Raw genomic sequence first — 18,425 nt, 5'->3', positions numbered from 1 at the left:
CCAAATGTCCCCTGGGGGCAAAATCACATGGGTTGGGAAACACTGCCCTAGAGAGACACAAAGCTGTAAAATACCACAATGATCTATGAAAACATTTCAACTAAAAAAATCAGGCACTCTTTGGACACAGCCTGTTTAGAAATGCAGTCTTGACATATACATAAGCCATCGACTTGCCTAAAAGCTAACAAGAAAGTTTGTACATAAAATACAACTTCAGCTTCCTGCTTTAATATGTATTTTAACAGTGCACTTCTATTTTGACAAACTGTAACATAATTTTTATATCACTGGCAGAAAAGACCTATTTCAGGTAGGGACAAATGTGTAAAACAGGAAAACATTCACGAATTTGTATTACTTGTACAGATGGGCAATATAAATAAGTGAAACTATGAATTATAGACAGTTGTAAAATATGTTCTGGTTATTGCTTTCCAGTATATATGGTAATTAAAAGTAAGCTCACCAATTAAGATTTTTTCCAATAAAGCTGTGACTAATCTATTTTAATGAAAACTTAAGACTGATTTGAATCAGCATCAGTCTCTGAGAATGATGAACTTCCAGTTCTTAAAAACTGTTTGTTCTTTTATGCAAGTTAAACATTCATTCTGGTTCTTATTTATAGTATTAATTTTGTTAGCATATACTTCATAGATAATTCAAAAACTCGCCCTCAGCTCTGTGTATTAGAAGATCTAAATTAATCTGACTGAATTAATTTGCTTTCTTATGAAACTCACCTGATCTGCTTTTGCTTTTTCGCAGACAAAAGTTTCATAGAATTCAGCAAATTCTGGGGCATTGTCATTGACATCTAGAACTTTAATATATAGAGGGACTCGGCTGCTTTGCTTTGGATTATCTGCAACATGCCAAAAAAAAAAGAAATAGGCATTTATGTATTCATCGCCAATCCCCTTTAGACAATTGTCACTCACTCCTTTCTCATTCATACACAGATTCTCCAAGGCTGCTCTGAGTACCACAGGGCATTATGTACAACTTAGTCACCAAAAAGAATTAGATTGGTACTTCTGGAGTTGGATACACCTGTTGGAGATAGCTGTGAGACAAAGCTACTTGTGTGGATAGAGTACAACTGGATAGCAAACCCCAGAGTTGCACAAAATAAAGAAAAGCTATCCAGGAAAGGCCGTCTAGAGGCAGATTTTAAGAGAAGCCAAAGAAGCAAGGAGATGGGGAAAATTGTACAAAAGAAAGATCGAGGGAAATGTGAAGGAAACCAATGGTTGTTTTGGTCTTAGCTCTTTAGTTTTTGTGCTGAATACAAGCTAGATGTAGTGCTCAGCACTTTGCTATATTATCTTATTTAATCCTTACAAACTTTTGAGGTAAATACAGCTATTGACCCTGCTACAGAGATGAGGAAACCGAGGCACAGATAGGTTAGGTAATTTGTCCACCTTCACAGAGATGATAAGTAAGAAGTAGAGCCTAGATTTCAACTTGGGTCTGTCTGACTCCAAAGCCCAGGCTGTTCATCCAGGATAATGAGAGAGCAGCATCCATGTTGGAAGACTGGAGGTGAATGAATATTTTGGGTAGTGTGGAAGACAGATTCTTGGTCTAAGAATCAGGAATTGGAATCTCTGAGCTCAGTGCTCCTCATTCACTTCACTTATATATCTGTTCACAACATAAATATTTAGTGAGCATCTCATTTCTAATACGTGCTAGCCACTCTCTGGGGTGCTGGGACACATGGGGGACATAACACAGATCCGGCATCCTGGAGCTTTATTCTACTGGGGGCAGATAAACTGTAAACACATAAATAGATAATGCATCAGATGGTAAATGCTATGGAGAAGTTAAAGAGGGAAAGGGATGGGAGAGAGGTGGAGGTGCTACTTTGAGGGGGATCACCGCTCATTCTCATCTGATGAGATGCCATTTGGACAGAGACATGAATAAAGAGATGAATTAAGCCATGTGAATATTTCCGGCTCTCCAGATAAAAGGAACACCAAGTACCAAGGCCCTGGAATGGGAGTGGGCTGGTTTTATGTAAGCTCTGGGCTTCTGTTGCATCAAAGATAGTTAAGAAGTTTAGACAATAAGATTCTTAAGCTCCTTTGCATCTAAAATGTTGCTCACATTATTCCAAAGTTGGAGTTGCCGAAGATGAAGTTTTTTTTTTAAATTTTTTATTAACATATAATGTATTATTTGTTTCAGGGGTACAGGTCTGTGATTCATCAGTCTTACACAATTCAGAGCACTCACCATAGCACATACCCTCCCCAATGTCCATCATCCAGCCACCCCATGCCCCCCCACTCCAGCAACCCTCAGTTTGTTTCCTGAGATTAAGAGTCTCTTATGGTTTGTCTCCCTCTCTGGTTTCATCTTGTTTCAAAAATGAAGTTTTAAAAGGTCTTTATCACTAGTACTTTCAAATATATCACAGAAACATTAAGTCTTAAAAAAAAAAATTTTAGGCACAAAGCTTAAAAAACACATGAAATGACTACTTCAGTAAAACATAAAATTTCATGATGTTATAAAAAATGGTCCTTTTCAGTGTGAAAAATAATTTTGTAATTTTAAAGCTTTAAGTATGCTCTGTCATTGATATCTGCATTAGTCCCTCCACATAAATTCTGGAGAGCAAATTCCTACCTAACGAATTTGTAATTAGGAGTTCTTAATGCTATCACAAAGCAATGCTTCATTTTGCCCATATTGGTTATTTATTATTCTACTCAATATTCTTCAGCTATTTCAAATCTCATGAGTTAGGTTGACAAAGGTTACTACTGTAATATACCATTAGATATGGAATATTTCACACTAGATACCCAACTGAGCTAAAAATATTTGAACTTTTAAAATCAAAAACAAAAACTAAAAAATGAGCTATAATTTGGAAGCTTATTTTTAAGCATTTAAATGTTATTTTAAAAATACTTTTTCTTTCATGTACTTAGGCCTACACATTGTGTTTACATTACACAATTTTCACTGTGTATAATCATTTTATCTGAAGCATTCATTTGGCACTATTTTTCTTTGCCTTCATTTTCATGGGGACTTCCATAAAATCTGCTCTAAACATCTTATTGATTACTTGGTGGTTTGGATTGCTCGCTTTGGTGTACAGTGGAAAAGCTAAAATTTATATCTCTTACTTCTGTAACGATTTCGAACTAGAAATTCTATAGAAAACTGGAGAATAGATATCTGAAAGATTTCTAAGTAATGCCTACATTTTTTAATATACTTGATTCCCCTCCCCTCCCAATTCCAACCATGAGCCCATGTTTTTCAGCTGCTTCTGTTATGTTCTAATTGATAAAGCTTTTTGGAATCAAATCCAATATGTACCAATTCAACCTCATTTGAGAGATGCATTCTCATTTTATTATTTCTGAACTACAGATCATCCACGGGTGCCTCTGCATTTGTGAATGAATTAACACATGCCCAGAAGAAACATTACTGCAAATCATTACAGGGCTGTTTCCCTCAATATGTAGCGAGTAGGGTATCAGTACATGGTGATGAATTTCAGCCTCACTTCACCAGCCCTTGCCGGGACACTCACTCCGTACTCCGTCAGCTGGGGACAGCTGCGGTGTGAGGTTAGACTTACTGATCTCTGTTGCGATTACTGTAATGTTGTGCCACAGCAGTGTTTCTCGGTCAAGAAGTTTCGACGTAAAAATTGAACCATTTCCAGAATCAATGTTGAATATTCTGTCCATATCTGTGTGTCGATCAACAGAATACCTAAAAATGCAGAGTAGAATTTAGAATGGTTTTCTTTTCTTTTCTTTTTAAAAATGAAATATAGTTGACACACAGTTACCTTCGTTTCAGGCATCCAGCGTAATGATTTGACAGGTCTACATGTATGCTATGCTCACCACAAGTCTAGCTACCGTCTGTCCCCATACAATGCTAGAAAGGTTTTCCTTGTATTTGTTATTCTCACATCCTAAAACTAGTCCCAGAATTTGTTACATGAATTTTTTCTACTTGTAGCACATATTTGCATATCTATAACTCAGTATTAAGCAAAATATTCTGGGAAATTAATTCTTTACAATTGAGGTCCTAACGGTAAACCCATTAGACAAGTTGCGTGAGTTTGAGAATCACCAATAAAGTTTCTCTTATATATAATTTGTATCAAGTTTGTATAGTAATTGTCACATTTTAACTCAAATTTTTAGAACCTTAGAACTTTAATGTGTATGCAGGTGTTCCTGTGCATGAGCAGGGTTATTGTCTAGTTTTCTGTTATCTACTTTGTTTTAAAAATCATTATGTAGAAAGAAGCAAAAACTGGGTGGTGTGGCTGCAGTTAGTGAGGTGGGAAAAGAGAGATAGAAAATGAGGTTGGGGAGAGATTCAAGAGTCTGGACTGTGGAAGGATGGGCTGGCCATGGCAAGGATTTGGGATTTGTTCTAAGAGCAATGCGAATCTACCACTGGATTTTAAGCAGGGAAATGTTCCAATCTGAATCACGTTTAACAAAGATCACTGGTTGAATTGAGGAGAATGGTTAGCTGGTGCAGTCACAAACTGGTAGAAGAACAGAAGAACAGGATTTGGGGAAGAGCCTAAGTTCCCGATATATTAAAGCTGAGGGTGATCAAGGAAAGCCTGGGAAGGGAAAGATCTGGATTGACAACTTAGATTTCCGGTTCAATTGTCTAGGAAGAGAAGGTCCAGTGAAGGGAGAAAAATATTAAGGAGAGAATCACTTAAATGGAGAAAATGGGGACCCACAGTGCCCAGAGCAGTGCCCAGAGCAGAGTAGGAACTGGAGAACTATTTAAGGAGTTCAGAGAATTCAAAGAAAACCGAGAGTTGTCTTAGAAATCAAAGGAGGACAGAGTTTTCAACACTGAAATTGATGGAAAACTAGCAGATTTTGAGAAATGTTATCTTCTTTATCAATTTATTACCAGTTTTTGGAATAGCTATATGTGGGGAAAATATGTATGCACTGTTTTATGTAGGGGACATTAAAGAGAAAACTCAGGAGACAGTTGATATGTTAAGGTCATTAGGGGGAAAAATTGCCCATTTCAGCTAGAGTCTCAAAATTTATGTTATGATGGGAAATTTAAAAATATTGGCTTGGTAGAAATACAATTAAGTAGATGACCAACAAATCATACACATGTAGACTTATTATGAATGCTCTAAGAAAAATAAGCTCTTGTTACTAACTTGTAATAGTGTACCATGTTCAAGATTCTATTTCAGTTGATTATTTTACTTCAAAATGTAACTGGTGAATTATAATAAGTATATTTTATTTAAATAAAATATATTTTTGTCATATATCAAGGGTCTAAATAAAATAGATATTTGATTATTGGAGTCTATTTAAACCTGCTATTAAAGAGAATTAAGAAGTTCAAAAAGGATATCTATATATCTCAAGTCAGGTTAGAATTTTAATTTTAGTTTATATAAACCTTATATTTTATTATTAAGGGTCCATCTCTTACAGATAAAACAGCCATTATTTTTACCATTTTATGTCATGAATCAATGTTTATTCAGAATTTAGGCAACAGCATTGAACTTGATCACCTGCCTTCACTGTTAATTTGAGAATGATAAATATTTATAGCACATAACTACCCAAAAAGGAAATCTCAATATTCATAGATCTTGTAAGAAATTTAATGACAGCCTACAAATATATTTTCCCCTCATGAAAAATGTCAAGCTTAAGATATGCTGCTTATTGCCTTTATAAGCTGTTACAATTATATACAGCAGTAACCTTTTCTTGTTCTTTGTCTGTTTTCTTCCTGCTATGGTTTTAAGTTTTACAAGTAAGCATATTTTCCTGTCAAGCCTTTGAAATAAAGAATATGGGGTGAGGAATTTTGAGTTGAAGGTGGCTATTGATTTTAAAGAGAAACTACTTAGGAAAAACCGAAATTGTACGTGAGTTTTTCCCTTAATTGGGAGATTTAAAAATTAATAGGAAATTTCAGATGTCTACATTGTTTAGGAAAGATGTTTGCACATGAAGCCTTATCTGTCTGTTGTTTTTCTTTCCAAAGTAATTTCAATTCATATCTAGTATATTTACTGCCCAGTCACATTAATTGTAGTCACAACAGATAAGGAACAAGGTAATCAATCTTAACATGATTATAGCAGATTATTTTGCTAGGTAGCTCTTTTTCCCCCCCCCAGAAATTTATTATATGCCGTGATTCAATAATTTGTCTTCTAATATATCCTCTCAAGTCAGGGAGATTTGTGGGTCAGGAAAGGAAATATGTTTGCATGTAAATTTTTCATAATATCTCTTCAGAGTGACATTTTATAAGGCTCTTCCATGGAATTGTCAAAGGGCATTTGTGATAAAGTTACTGGAAGAAAATTATTTTATGTAATTAAAGAATTAAAGATTTGTGCCTGCATAATGATAGATCAATGTTTGGGGGGAGAATTCTCTAATATTAATTGTGTACCTAACATATTGTCTAGCACCTTAGTTGTTCAATACTTACATCTTGGATAGCCAAAAACTATGTGTGGATGTACTTTCCCAATATGAGAATCACTTTTGTCCTATAAAAGGACTCACTGGAATATACATTTATATACCAATATATCCTTATTTGTATTTTTACCCTTCAGTCTATATCTATATATGAAATCCATATGTACCAAGAAAAGGCTGGTATAAAAAAATTCAAAATTAGCTGACAGCCAACCCAGTCTGACAAGCTAACTACTTCCTTTAATAAAACATAAAATAATGCAGTGGGTTAAAATGGTATTCATTATAAAAAGTAAAATAAACATAAAAATGCAGCCTAAATTCCCAGGAGACATTATCTCTTTCAATTAAAAGCATGTTGACTGATCAAAGAGGTAACAAAGCTCATATTTATATGAACTTCCAGCATTAACCCTTTTAAATTATTGACTTGCTAGATCTTTCCCTTACACAGGACAAACTCTGAGTGAGAGAATCGGTTGTGAAGTACTTAAAATTATTTGTGTTGTACAAACAAAGGCTGTCGTTCATTTTCCATATTAATAATATTAAATGTATATGGAAGGACACTTGATCCGTGGGGCTTACATGTGACTACTTTGGGTTGACTATAGTCCAGTTCACGGAGTCTACAGATATTCTCATAGATATTCTCGTATAAAACAACAAGAGTCTATTTTCTGGTTGATTTAAAACTATTCCCTGAGAGTAAACTAGGCATTTTTGTGTTTTAGATGTGGGACTTGCCATAAGGTTTCATTTGAACAAAGAGCTCATGGCTGAAAAGTTAGAAAATGATTGCTTTAGAATCTCAAACTCTTTCATCTGCAATAATATTCTTCATGGGACCGCCAGTGTGATCCTCTTAAACAGTAGTTTTAGATTAGGTTAATACTCCTATTCAAAACTTTGCAGTGGCTTCCTCCCTCAATCAGAATAGAATCCAGTCTTTACCAAGGCCTGCAAATGCCCTGTAGGACCCGCCACACTCACCACTTACCGTACCTCCCTGTTGCCTCACAAACTACTCCCCACCTTGCTTGCTCTCTTCTAGCTCATAAACCTCCTTGCTACTCTTTCTTCATGCCAAGCAAGCTCTGGTATCAGACCTTACCCTCATTTTTCCCTCTCCTTGGAATGTTCTTCTCCCAGATATCAACATAGTTCATCCCTTCATTTCAATCAAATCTTTACTCAAATGATTTCTTACCAAGGGCAGGCCTGACTACCCTATGTAAAATGGTACCCCAGATACCCTCTGTTTCCATACTCTGTCTTATTTTACTGCTTACACTGTATTTTACCTGAAATACTTCATATTTGTTGTTTGCCTATTTCTGTCTGCCCCAGTTAGAATGTAAGCTTCATGAGATCAGGACTTGATATTGTTCTCTATTGTATCTCTAAAGCCTAGAACATACCTGGCATATGGCAGGTGCCCTGATCAGAATTTATCTGTGGGCTCACCGGCAAGAGTTCCTCTAGCTTGTCAGTCTGCTTACTTTTTTTTTTTTTTTTTTTATGGGGGCTAATTGATAGAATGATATTCTGATTTAGCAGTTTTCTCATCTAGTCAACTAAGCTACTGACTCAAGGCTGGAAGTTGTTGACTCCAGTGCTCTCATGATAAAATTCTAGAATACTAAAGCATCTGTGGTTTCAAAGAGCAATGAGGCTTCCTTACAGCCTGATTTACAGCTAAGGTATACGGAATGTACAGGGAAAATAGAGCTTGCTTCCATAGTATAAATTAGAATTCAGCTCTGTTAATTTCCCCAGGATTTCTCAGACATATATCATGAGATGATTCTTATTTTTATCCATGTCTGACAAAGAAAAACATTATGCACCCAAATGGAGCATAATTCTGCTTCTAAGTGTTACATGATATGTTCTTACACACTTGAGAAACAGACTCAGCCCGGTGTCTTGTTTATTAAAAGTCACAGAGTTCTCTCCATGCTACTCTTTGACAAATCTAAGACCTTAAAGAAAAATTCCAGGCCATTCTGTTGTATTTCCTTATACCATTTTCATGTAAGTAGTCAACTCCTATAGATCATTTTGTGTGTGTCCCCCTGCCCCAATTTTGTGTTTTTTAGATTTACAGTGTTGCTAAAGTAATGTTTATGTTGAGCAAGGAGAGTAAAGATGCTGTTTAGAGTAGTTTTTCAGGAAGACACAAGTGTCTCATTGGAAAAAAGGATTAATTTTCTAACTTGCAGGTGATACTTGCATAGCAATCGGCTAAAGCTTCTGAAAGAGACAGGTCGCAGGAGTGTGCTTACTTGACAGGATTCCTGGCAGCATCTGGATCTTGCGCTGTGACTGAGCCTATTGTCGTGTTTATCTGAGCATCTTCTCTTATCTGTAGGATGTAGGCCAGTTTGCTGAAGACGGGGGGCTCATCCACATCTTCCACCATAATTCTGACTGTGGCTGCATCTTTGAACGGACCCAGGTAGAGAAAGCGGGGTTCAACATGAGGATTGGAGGCTTCCACCTTAAGGGTGTACACTTTCTTCTTTTCAAAGTCCAAGAGCTTGGGGAGGGTAGGGGGAAGAGACATATTGGAAGCAACCAAGACACACAGAAAGACATGAGCCATTTTTAGTGCAAATCTAGGGTAAATGAATATGACCGTATTGCTTAGGAACATCACCACACAGTGTGAAATTGGGCAAAGGCATGGGAGTTCAGATGCCACACTGTCCTGATGAAAAGTGTGGGCTGAAACCACAGGGCAGTACACAGAAGTGTGGAATAATTTAAAACCAATAAACCATGTGCTTCAAAGCTAATAATTAATTTTGGTTACTTTTTTTAATGATTGCACTTTCATCATGTATGGTGTGATAGTTTCTCTTTCCTTTAGCACACTATTATATGTGTGTATCTGTAATGCTGCTGCCTTGCAAGTGGGTGCAAGGGTGCAAGGTATGATGGACAGGGAAGGGAACCTGGAGGCAGGAGTCTTATAAGACCTCCTTTAAAAAAAATTCTTGTATTTGACTAGAGGGAGCCCTGTCAGGGGCAAGTTGGCAAATACGTAGTAGATTATTATGTGTCAGATGTTGTCACATCTGGCTGTCCTTGAACACTTAATGAGTGTTTTAAAATTTGCCAGTATCTGGACCCCACCCTGGATCATTAAACCAAAATATCTGTGGTGGGGGTGGGAATCTATATGTTTAAATGCCTCCCCCAGTGCTGCTGATGTGCAACCAGAATTGAGAACCACATGTTTGCATCATGACTCCCTTTTCCTCATTCAGATAAAATAGATTTAATATGGTTTTGTGGTTTTTTTTTTTTTTGTGTGTTTTTGTGTTTTTTTTTTTTTTTTGTGCATGCGCATGAGTTGATAAAATATTCCGAGTGATATCCTGATAAGGGCATTGGGCTAATTACTTGCCAACGAAAGTAATGATCATTGCTGTCAGAGGTCTTTAGGAAAAGTGTCTCTACTTCTTGAGACATAGTGAACCCAAATGCTTATTGCTGACTTTTAGTTTTAGATGATGATATGACAAGGCTCACTAGAAACACAATTAATCAAGATATTAGTGAATGTGATTTAGTTGGCTAGGCAAAATTTCAGTTTGAATCTGATAATGCACTAAGAAAATTAAAAAGGTTAATGCACACTAATGGGCTTCCTAATTATATTATAGTATAAAACATTGGTCTGAGTGTCACTTAAACATGTTTTAACGTGTTCCCAGGTATTAAGACATGTAATCCAAAGCTTAAGAGGAAAGAATTTTCTCGTTATTTACATCCACCTATGCTTATATTTACCAGCAAATATAACAGTGTGCTAAAGAAGAGAGAAAATATTACACTGTACATGATGAAAGTGCAATCATTAAAAAAGGTAACCAAAATTAATGTATTGTTAGCTTTGAAGCACACGGTTTATTGGTTTTAAATTTTTCCACACTTCTGTGTACTGCCCTGTGGTCCTAGACAATTTTTGGGGGTGAATAGTGAGTGAGTACATAGGGCAAAAATTGGAATTCAGAAATATAAAAAATTTATTATCGTGTTCCAAAGAGTAGCTAAAGAGCTCATAGGAAATTTGTGTTAATTTATTTCTGTGGTCTTTTTATATCCTCTCTCTCTCTCTCTAATTCAGGCCGTATTTATCACTGCTTGTGTTATTCTCTTCCTTCAAAGCATGTATCAGAATTTCTAACTATACACTTGTTTGTTTGCTTATTTGCTTCCTTGTCTCTTTTCTGCCTTAGATTGGCAGTTCTGTGGAAGCAGAGACCATCCTGTTGAATGTACTATTGCACCTCCTGCATCTAGAACAGTGTCTGGCACTGTTTGCTTATTTTCCATTGACAATATTTATTTTATGTGCTTTAATGTATATTATTTATTTGTGTCATTTATTTACTTATTAGGAGGTTCTTAATAAGAATTTATTAAAAGTATGAAATTAATGAATACATCAGATTATCGAGGACCTCTAAAAGCCAACCATTAGATTTGGTGTTTAAAAAAAAAAAATTAGTAAAATAAGAATCTAGAGGAACGTTCATGTGAGATGTAATTACCCCGGTTACTCGGGGACTGGAGAAAAGTGAATGTGTCATTTGCATGGTAGCTAACAAATGGCATTACCTTTTTGACAGTAATGACCCCTTCCTGGGTTTCCTGGTCAGTGATGACATCAAACATGTCCAGCCCCTCTCCCTCTGTAATGCTGTACTCAATTTCAGCATTTTCTCCCGTGTCAGCGTCGCTGGCTTTGATCCTGCCAATCGGTGTACCGGGCAGAGAAGATTCGGGGGTCTTAAACTGGTATGTACCTATTAATCACCAGACAGATATAAGTCAAGCACAGATGAAGGATGCTCTATCATAATAAAGACAAAACCTATTTTCTAACAGTTCTTTCAGACATTACTACGGATGCAATCAGATTTGTGCTTTCCTCACGATAATTAATGGTGCTCTATCCTCCTTACATCCTTACTTTCATGATTGTTAAGAATATTTCTTCTGTCATGACCTGTCTCTTTGCAGATGGAGAACACTTTTTTTGTCCTGTAAATAGGCCTCCAGGTTCATGGGTATGATGGCAAGAAAGACTAAGCTGCTGGGGGTGGGGGTGGTGCACAAGGTTTCGAAGCCCCCATTGAATAATCTTAGCAGAAAGAATGGGAAAGAATTTAACCTGACCTGTGACTTCAAGCCAATTATGAGGTAGTTCTTAAAAGGGTTCTTTGTGTCATTGCTAATAACAACTGGAGGTGAAAATAAATGACAGCGATCTAGAGGATGTATCCAAGCAGACACTCACTCACACAGGGAGCTGGTCTGGCTGCAGTTAGGGATACACATTAGACGCATTGAGAGAGAAAGCACCTAATTGTTTCTTCGACTAATCTTTTCTTTTAAATTTCATGACAGTATTTTTTCTATGCATAGGTTTCTCCTATTCTTCTATCTGTATTGCTGATTTAAAACCTGTATTTCATAGATGTACACTTTTCTTATGTCCTCATGTTGCAAAATTAGTTTAAGGAAACTGCATATGAGTTTCAAACTTAGATCCACCAGACCAGCATGTACTTAGGAGAAAAAAAAAAAAAAAGAATAAGAACAAAATTTATTTTACTCTCACCCATTACATTTTGCCAACCATCCATGCAAGTTATTTTGGAAAAGACATAGACTATGAGACTATGACACCACTAGAATATAGTCATGCAGTAATATTCATCCATTCAGTAAATGTTGGGCTCATCCTTGGCAGAATGATAACACAAGCCAAGGTTTTCCTCTAGAGTTTTTCTCCCCTCCTGTGCTTTAGTACATTATTCAGTAATGATCACGTCATCCAAGGAGAGAGCAAAGTGAGGTAAGGTCCCTGTGGTATTCCAGGTGCTGGCAAATCGTTTTGTTATCCTTCCCCGGGGCATTCCCCTATTGAAAAGGAGGTTTTGGGGCACAGTATTGCTGATTCTGATATTGTCATTTCAGGCCTCTGGGGGGGAAAGTTTTAGGGCCTATAAAGCTTTTCTTCTACTCATTAAATCAGAAATTAGTTTGATGCTCTGTTTTTTGCATTTAGCTGTGATTAAATACTTGAAAAAACTAAAAAATAATTTAATGATTTCCTGTTGATCCATGTGTATCTCCATTATAAAAGAAGCCCCTATTAGCTGACCAACTTTAAAGAAATGCCATGATTGGGTAAGTGGGCATTCTTTTTAATAGTGGGCAGCTATTTTCTCCTGGAAGACAGGATTCAGGTAGTTTACTTAGATCATGGTCAGAAATGAATTTTGTTCCTGGAAGAAAAATCACATTAAAACCAGTACCCACTTGAGGTGCTCTATATGAAGGGCTCTAGTGTACTGCTTGATACAAAGTGGGCATTTAAGAAGGTCGTTTTTCCTTGTATCTAGTCATGAGAGTTAATGATTACAGAGAAGACTCTCCGTATCTCAATTAATCATAATATAGAAAACTGTTTATGATTATAAATGGATTAAGTACATGGTTATTTCCCCGATTGTATTTTTAGAAACAGTAAAATGATAAATCCTCCCCTTATAAAGCTTTGTGAGGATTTAAAAGAGATTACATGACTGATTAAATTCACAAAACATAAAGTCAGTTTTTTTTTTTTTTAAACAGCAGCACGCTTGTGTACATATGTTCTGCACAAGCAAATTAATGCCTGGGGTAGTCTTTTTAATAAGGTAAAATAAAACAATGGTGTTAGCTTTACAACAATAACCATATCAGAAATTGCTCAGCTAATAAAAGTATGGTTCTTACTGAGGTCACTAATATTGATAATTAATAATAATGGAAAATAAATATCATTCTTAAAGTTAGAGTTTTACAAAAGTGCACAGAAGAAATTCATTCAATCAAATGTTCCTACTCTGGGGAAACCGGGGAGGATTGTCGTTGACATCAGTCAGCGTAATGTTCACTGTGGTCGTCCCAGATAATCCCCCCATCTGGCCACCCATATCCTTGGCTTGAATCACCACTTGGTACTGCTCCCTGTTTTCTCGATCCATGTTGAGCAAAGCTGTCTTGATGATACCTATGGATGTGAAATTCAGAAGTGAAAAGGGATGTATTAAAAATACTTTATCAAATCATTTATTTACAAACATGGATTGTTATCCACAATATGCAAAACACAATACAGATGTCATGGGTGACTTAGAGATGATTGTAGGTAGCCCTTATGCTGAAGGAAATTAAAACCACAAAGGGGAGATAGATCCATTAAAACAAACAAACAAACACCTATCATACAAGGAGAGTAGTACAAGCCAATTGTGCAGTAGTATAGATTGTAGGTAGTATAAATATCATGTGTTATAAGATTACATAGCAAAATATAACTTGGAATGTGGTACAGTGTTATCCTACTTTAGCTGCTTGATAAAAGACATTTAAGTGTACTATGAGGAAATTGTTAAGCCATTTCCTTGAACTGACTCTTGAGTTTCACTTTACTGAATCGGCTAATTGCCCATCAAATATACCTACCATAATGAATGTTCGGAGCATTTTCTAAACCACAAAACTATGGTCTTAAGAAAACACAGCATCAGTTCTCCCATAATTATCATCTGTGTGATCCTAGAAAATTGAAGTTTTCCTAAAGCTGATGTGAGCATGAGTTCAACTGGTCCCAGCAGTGACCAATATTCTTATGTTAGGTTAAATTTCTCTCTATTGTCAGGTAGTTATAAAACAAGTAGTTGAAAGAACTAAAAGTTTGCCTAATCTCTATGTAGGCTTTATGCTTAAATTAACAACATTCTTTCAAAAATCTTTATAGGCTTTGAAGGCTTTGAAAGCTTTAAAGGCTTTATAACCTTCTCTGGTAGCACATTCCACTGCTTAACAACTAACGAAGCTGAAAGTATCTTTTTTTTTTTTTTTTTAATTTTTAACACGAATACCTCAGACAACAGGTCAATTTTATTCCTAGAGTCCTGGCTTCAGTGAAATTGCAGCTGCATCCTGTTGTCCAATCACAGTACTTCTCCATTTAAATACAGGAGATCCCCTTAGCCTTTTGTTCTTTACGTTAGATATTTCTAATTTTTCATCCTTATTGTTTTTCAACTCAGCATTTTCTTTCTCCTTGGGATTCTTGCCAAGTTCATTGCACCTCTTAACACATCAATTTCCAACTGGATCTAGTAATCTAGAAAAGTTTTGATTTCTACTAACAATAATGGATGCTTGAAAAATGTACGAAAGAAACTCAACTCCTATTATGATAGCAAAAATATGTGTAGAATTTAATGTACAGCACAGACAATATTTCCTAAGAAATAATTCATCATAAGATAATATGCTACTCTGTGGAGAAAATGCAGAAAAATGAGATGTTAAAACAAGGATTCCATTAAGGAATCCACTTTGTTTATTAGGATGGTACCAGTTAGGATGGGCTAGACAATGTCATAACAAACAAGGCAAAATCTTACTTGCTTAACACAGCTAACATTAATTTTTTTTCATGCTCTGAGTAGGCCAGCAAGAAGCTCTGCTCAGGAAAACAGACATCCAGGCTGGAGACCAGTGTCAACATTGGTTTCCATCTGTGATCTCGGTGGCAGGAGGAGAGGAATGTGGATTGTGCACCAAGTCTAAAAGTTCTGCTTGCAAGTGACTCGGATCACAGCCACATTTATTGGCCCAGACAAATCTCCTGTCTACCTCTATCTTCAGAGCAGTGGAAAGAGATACCAAATAACTAGAAAAAGACAAATTGGAATATTTGTAAATAGCCCTAATGGCTATCAGGAGGGACTGGTCTTTAACTTCACCCCAAACTGGAAGAAAAAATAACATTGTAGAAGTTTTTCTGAATCTACCCTATGTAAACATAATGGATGAAACATCCATTGTCAGATTTCTTGATTGAAATGATGTGGATTTCATGTTTACAAGTATATTGCTGGTACTTGGCAGATGAATCTAAGAAAATTCAATTATACTAATTGTTTTTATTAAAAAATATGCCAGCTCAGCTGAACATGTCAATTAAAATTACAGATTGTAAAAAGAAGATCAAAAAGGTATTCTAACCTGTTTCTGATTCAACTGAAAAATAGGGCTGCCCCTGTAGGATACTATACACAACTTTAGCACTGTTCCCGTAAGTTGGATCATCAGCATCAGTTGCAGTAACTTGGACAACAAATGTGCCTGTAATGATAGAAACATGAATTGAAAATAAATTAAGGGTCCATATGGATCCTTGACCCACACACAGAAAGAGAAAGCATGATCTTACTTTTGTACAAAACTATCATGGCAAGGGAGTGGAGAACTTCAGGACAGTACTAGGTTAAATAGCCTTGGATTTCTCACTCTGAAGGAGTGTGATCAACATTCTAAATGTTGTAAGGGTTAGGTTAAAGAGAAGCATGGGGATGGTCATGACCTTTGGTGGAACCAATTCCAATCAATCTCCAAAGGTTGAGATTTGATTGGATTCTTGGTATGGTCATCCTTGGAGGTTATCCAGACCTAAGTCAGTCAGCATCTTGCATTCCTTTGTTTATGGGGATTAGTTTCAGGGTTCTCCAATCAGGAAGCCACTTGTGATTTTGTTGGGAATTCTGTGTCATAGGTGCTCTCTCTCCTGGACTGTAATGTGCTTATCGAGGGCCTGTCAGTGCAGCAGCTACTTTGTGACCTCAGAGATGCCAGCCTGAGGACAAAGCTGAATAGGACAGAAAATTTCAGAGAAATAATTGAACCCAAATCAAACCATGTCCAAAGCCCACTTAACTTTTGACTTAAGTCTGACTTAAGTCAATAAATACTTCTATCTGTTTAAACTAGTTTGAGTTAGGTTTTCTGTTACTTGCAAATAAAAGCACCCTAAATAATAAATCTACCTAATAATTCTAAGAGGTTGAAAGACCTTGAACCTTAAAAGAGGTAGTGTTGGATTAAATGATTGATTAAAACACCAGAGTATTCACATCTGGAGCCTGTAATTCCAAAAAAAATTATTATAATTAAATGCACAAAGAAGGCTATAATATTTTAGATCAGCATTCTTGTTTTAAGGACTGCAGTCGCCTAATAACCTTCAAAGTATTCCTAACCCCCATGAAATTCCACACAGATTTTTGTATTTATGCTTACGTGTCTATTTCATTGAAGAGAATATCCATAGATTTTTATCTGATTCTCAAAGGGATCTGTGATTTCCAAAAAGGGTAAGACCTTCTGATGAAGATCATCTCATGGCTGACTTTTGATATTCATATCAGATAAATGGTAAGCATACTGTTAGAGGTCTCCAGTCCATGGAAAGGACAGGGAAGTTACATTCAGGGAATATTAGAAGTTTTACATTGCTTTTGTAATATCTGACCAATCCTGTTTTTTGAACAAATATATTGTACTGTGTTAGGGTTGGATGCTCTGGATGTAGTATGTTGACGCATGAGATAGAGCTCCCGTCCTTGTAATGTGGGAAGGAAGGTGGGGAGAATGAGAGCATTATATAATTTTAGAGCGAGAGCTAATAGTAGAAGTCAACAAACACCCACATTCTTATTTGACATCAAAATAAAATTTGAATGCTTTTAGAATATGATTATCTGGATGTTTGGGGCACCTGTTAGTTGCCAGATATTATCCCGGGGGCTCTGCACTTGTTTTCTCATTTCATCCTCATGATAATCCTTAGGAGCTGACCTTTATTATTTTTGTAGATATGGAACTGAAGGATCAGAGACATCAAGTTGCTGCTTATTAGTAGAATTTCAGACTCAGGTCTGTTTGACACCAAAGCCCATTTATACCACCCTGCTGCTGCCCCACAATCATGATGTAATTTCTTTAAGATGCTTTTTTATATCATCATAATGATATGTTAATTTATGATAATGGTTAATATGAACATAACTGTGCCTGTGTGCAAATGAGAAAGCCTTCCCTTCCTCAAGACATGTTACTCCTAGCTACCCCCCAAATATTGGTAATACATATTAATTCTATAATGGCTTCAAAAGTAAATGGCACCCCCTAGAGTTGTGCAATGACACCTTGCACATCAAGTTTTGTTTTCTGGAAACTGTTTTACTGGGTGGTGCTGACGATGAGAGGTGCTTCGTTAATTCTTCCTGCCTTTTACCCCATAGAGGAAAAGTACTTTTTTCCTAACAAATCCTCCTTTTAAAAGAGTTCGAATCCCTCTCTTTTGCTTTGCTGATGGTTTGTGGTTTTTCTAACAAAACAGAGTGGCTTTTAGTAATGAGATGAGCGACTTCTTGATGAGAAAGATTTAGAGGGTTTACAATCATTTCCCTAGATTAGGTTTTTCCAAGTCTTGGAACTCTGACCTAAAATGCCTCTGATATCTGACTCACAGGATTATGGAAAAGTTATTATTATGTAACTTAGCCCTTCTGAAGTTGACACTGAATGAAAACAAAAATAAGCCTTTATACAAGTAGCTTAAAATTTGTTACTCTCTCCCATGAAGTATTTTAATGTGGCTAAGAGTGATGTCAGTAGGATTTTTTTTTAAATTTGAATTCTGTTAACCTTCTCCCAACTCAAGCAAATTAAAGCTGTACTTATTAACTTTAAAATTGGTAGTAGAATTGTGCACAAAATATTAATTCACCATATTAATGTCATGAGAATCTTTTAATTTCCATCACTTAGTAAAGGATATATCCCCTAGACATCATCATCTGCACATTGTTTATGGATTTTTTTTTAAGTTTTCTTTGGGTCTCTTTCCCAAAAACATAGTTAATTAAAGCAAATGTCATTACTCTTCAGTCTGGATTGTAGATTCAGGCTTTTGTTCTACACTGGGGAAATCCTCACCTCAGGCCCAGTACCAATATGTGCTAAGAGAGGTGGAGAGGGCTGCTATCT

General features: G+C 36.2%; 1 protein-coding gene across 3 annotated transcripts in view; it reads right to left on the bottom strand.

Annotated features, from left to right (window-relative positions):
• Positions 1-18,425, bottom strand: part of CDH6 (cadherin 6) — a 124,731-nt gene that overhangs the window by 11,745 nt on the left and 94,561 nt on the right. For all 3 annotated transcript variants that reach the window (XM_032415144.1, XM_032415142.1, XM_032415143.1), the window contains 6 exons: positions 15,603-15,722; positions 13,423-13,590; positions 11,145-11,332; positions 8,801-9,054; positions 3,623-3,759; positions 747-868 (listed from right to left, as the gene is read on the bottom strand). In XM_032415144.1, the coding sequence (XP_032271035.1) occupies positions 747-868; positions 3,623-3,759; positions 8,801-9,054; positions 11,145-11,332; positions 13,423-13,590; positions 15,603-15,722 (989 nt within the window). The remainder of the gene's footprint in view (positions 1-746; positions 869-3,622; positions 3,760-8,800; positions 9,055-11,144; positions 11,333-13,422; positions 13,591-15,602; positions 15,723-18,425) is intronic.

This window comes from Phoca vitulina, unplaced genomic scaffold (genome assembly GCF_004348235.1).
Source record: "Phoca vitulina isolate PV1807 unplaced genomic scaffold, GSC_HSeal_1.0 scaffold17, whole genome shotgun sequence".
Lineage (NCBI taxonomy): Eukaryota > Metazoa > Chordata > Mammalia > Carnivora > Phocidae > Phoca > Phoca vitulina.
This window is presented reverse-complemented; position numbering and strand designations above follow the sequence as displayed.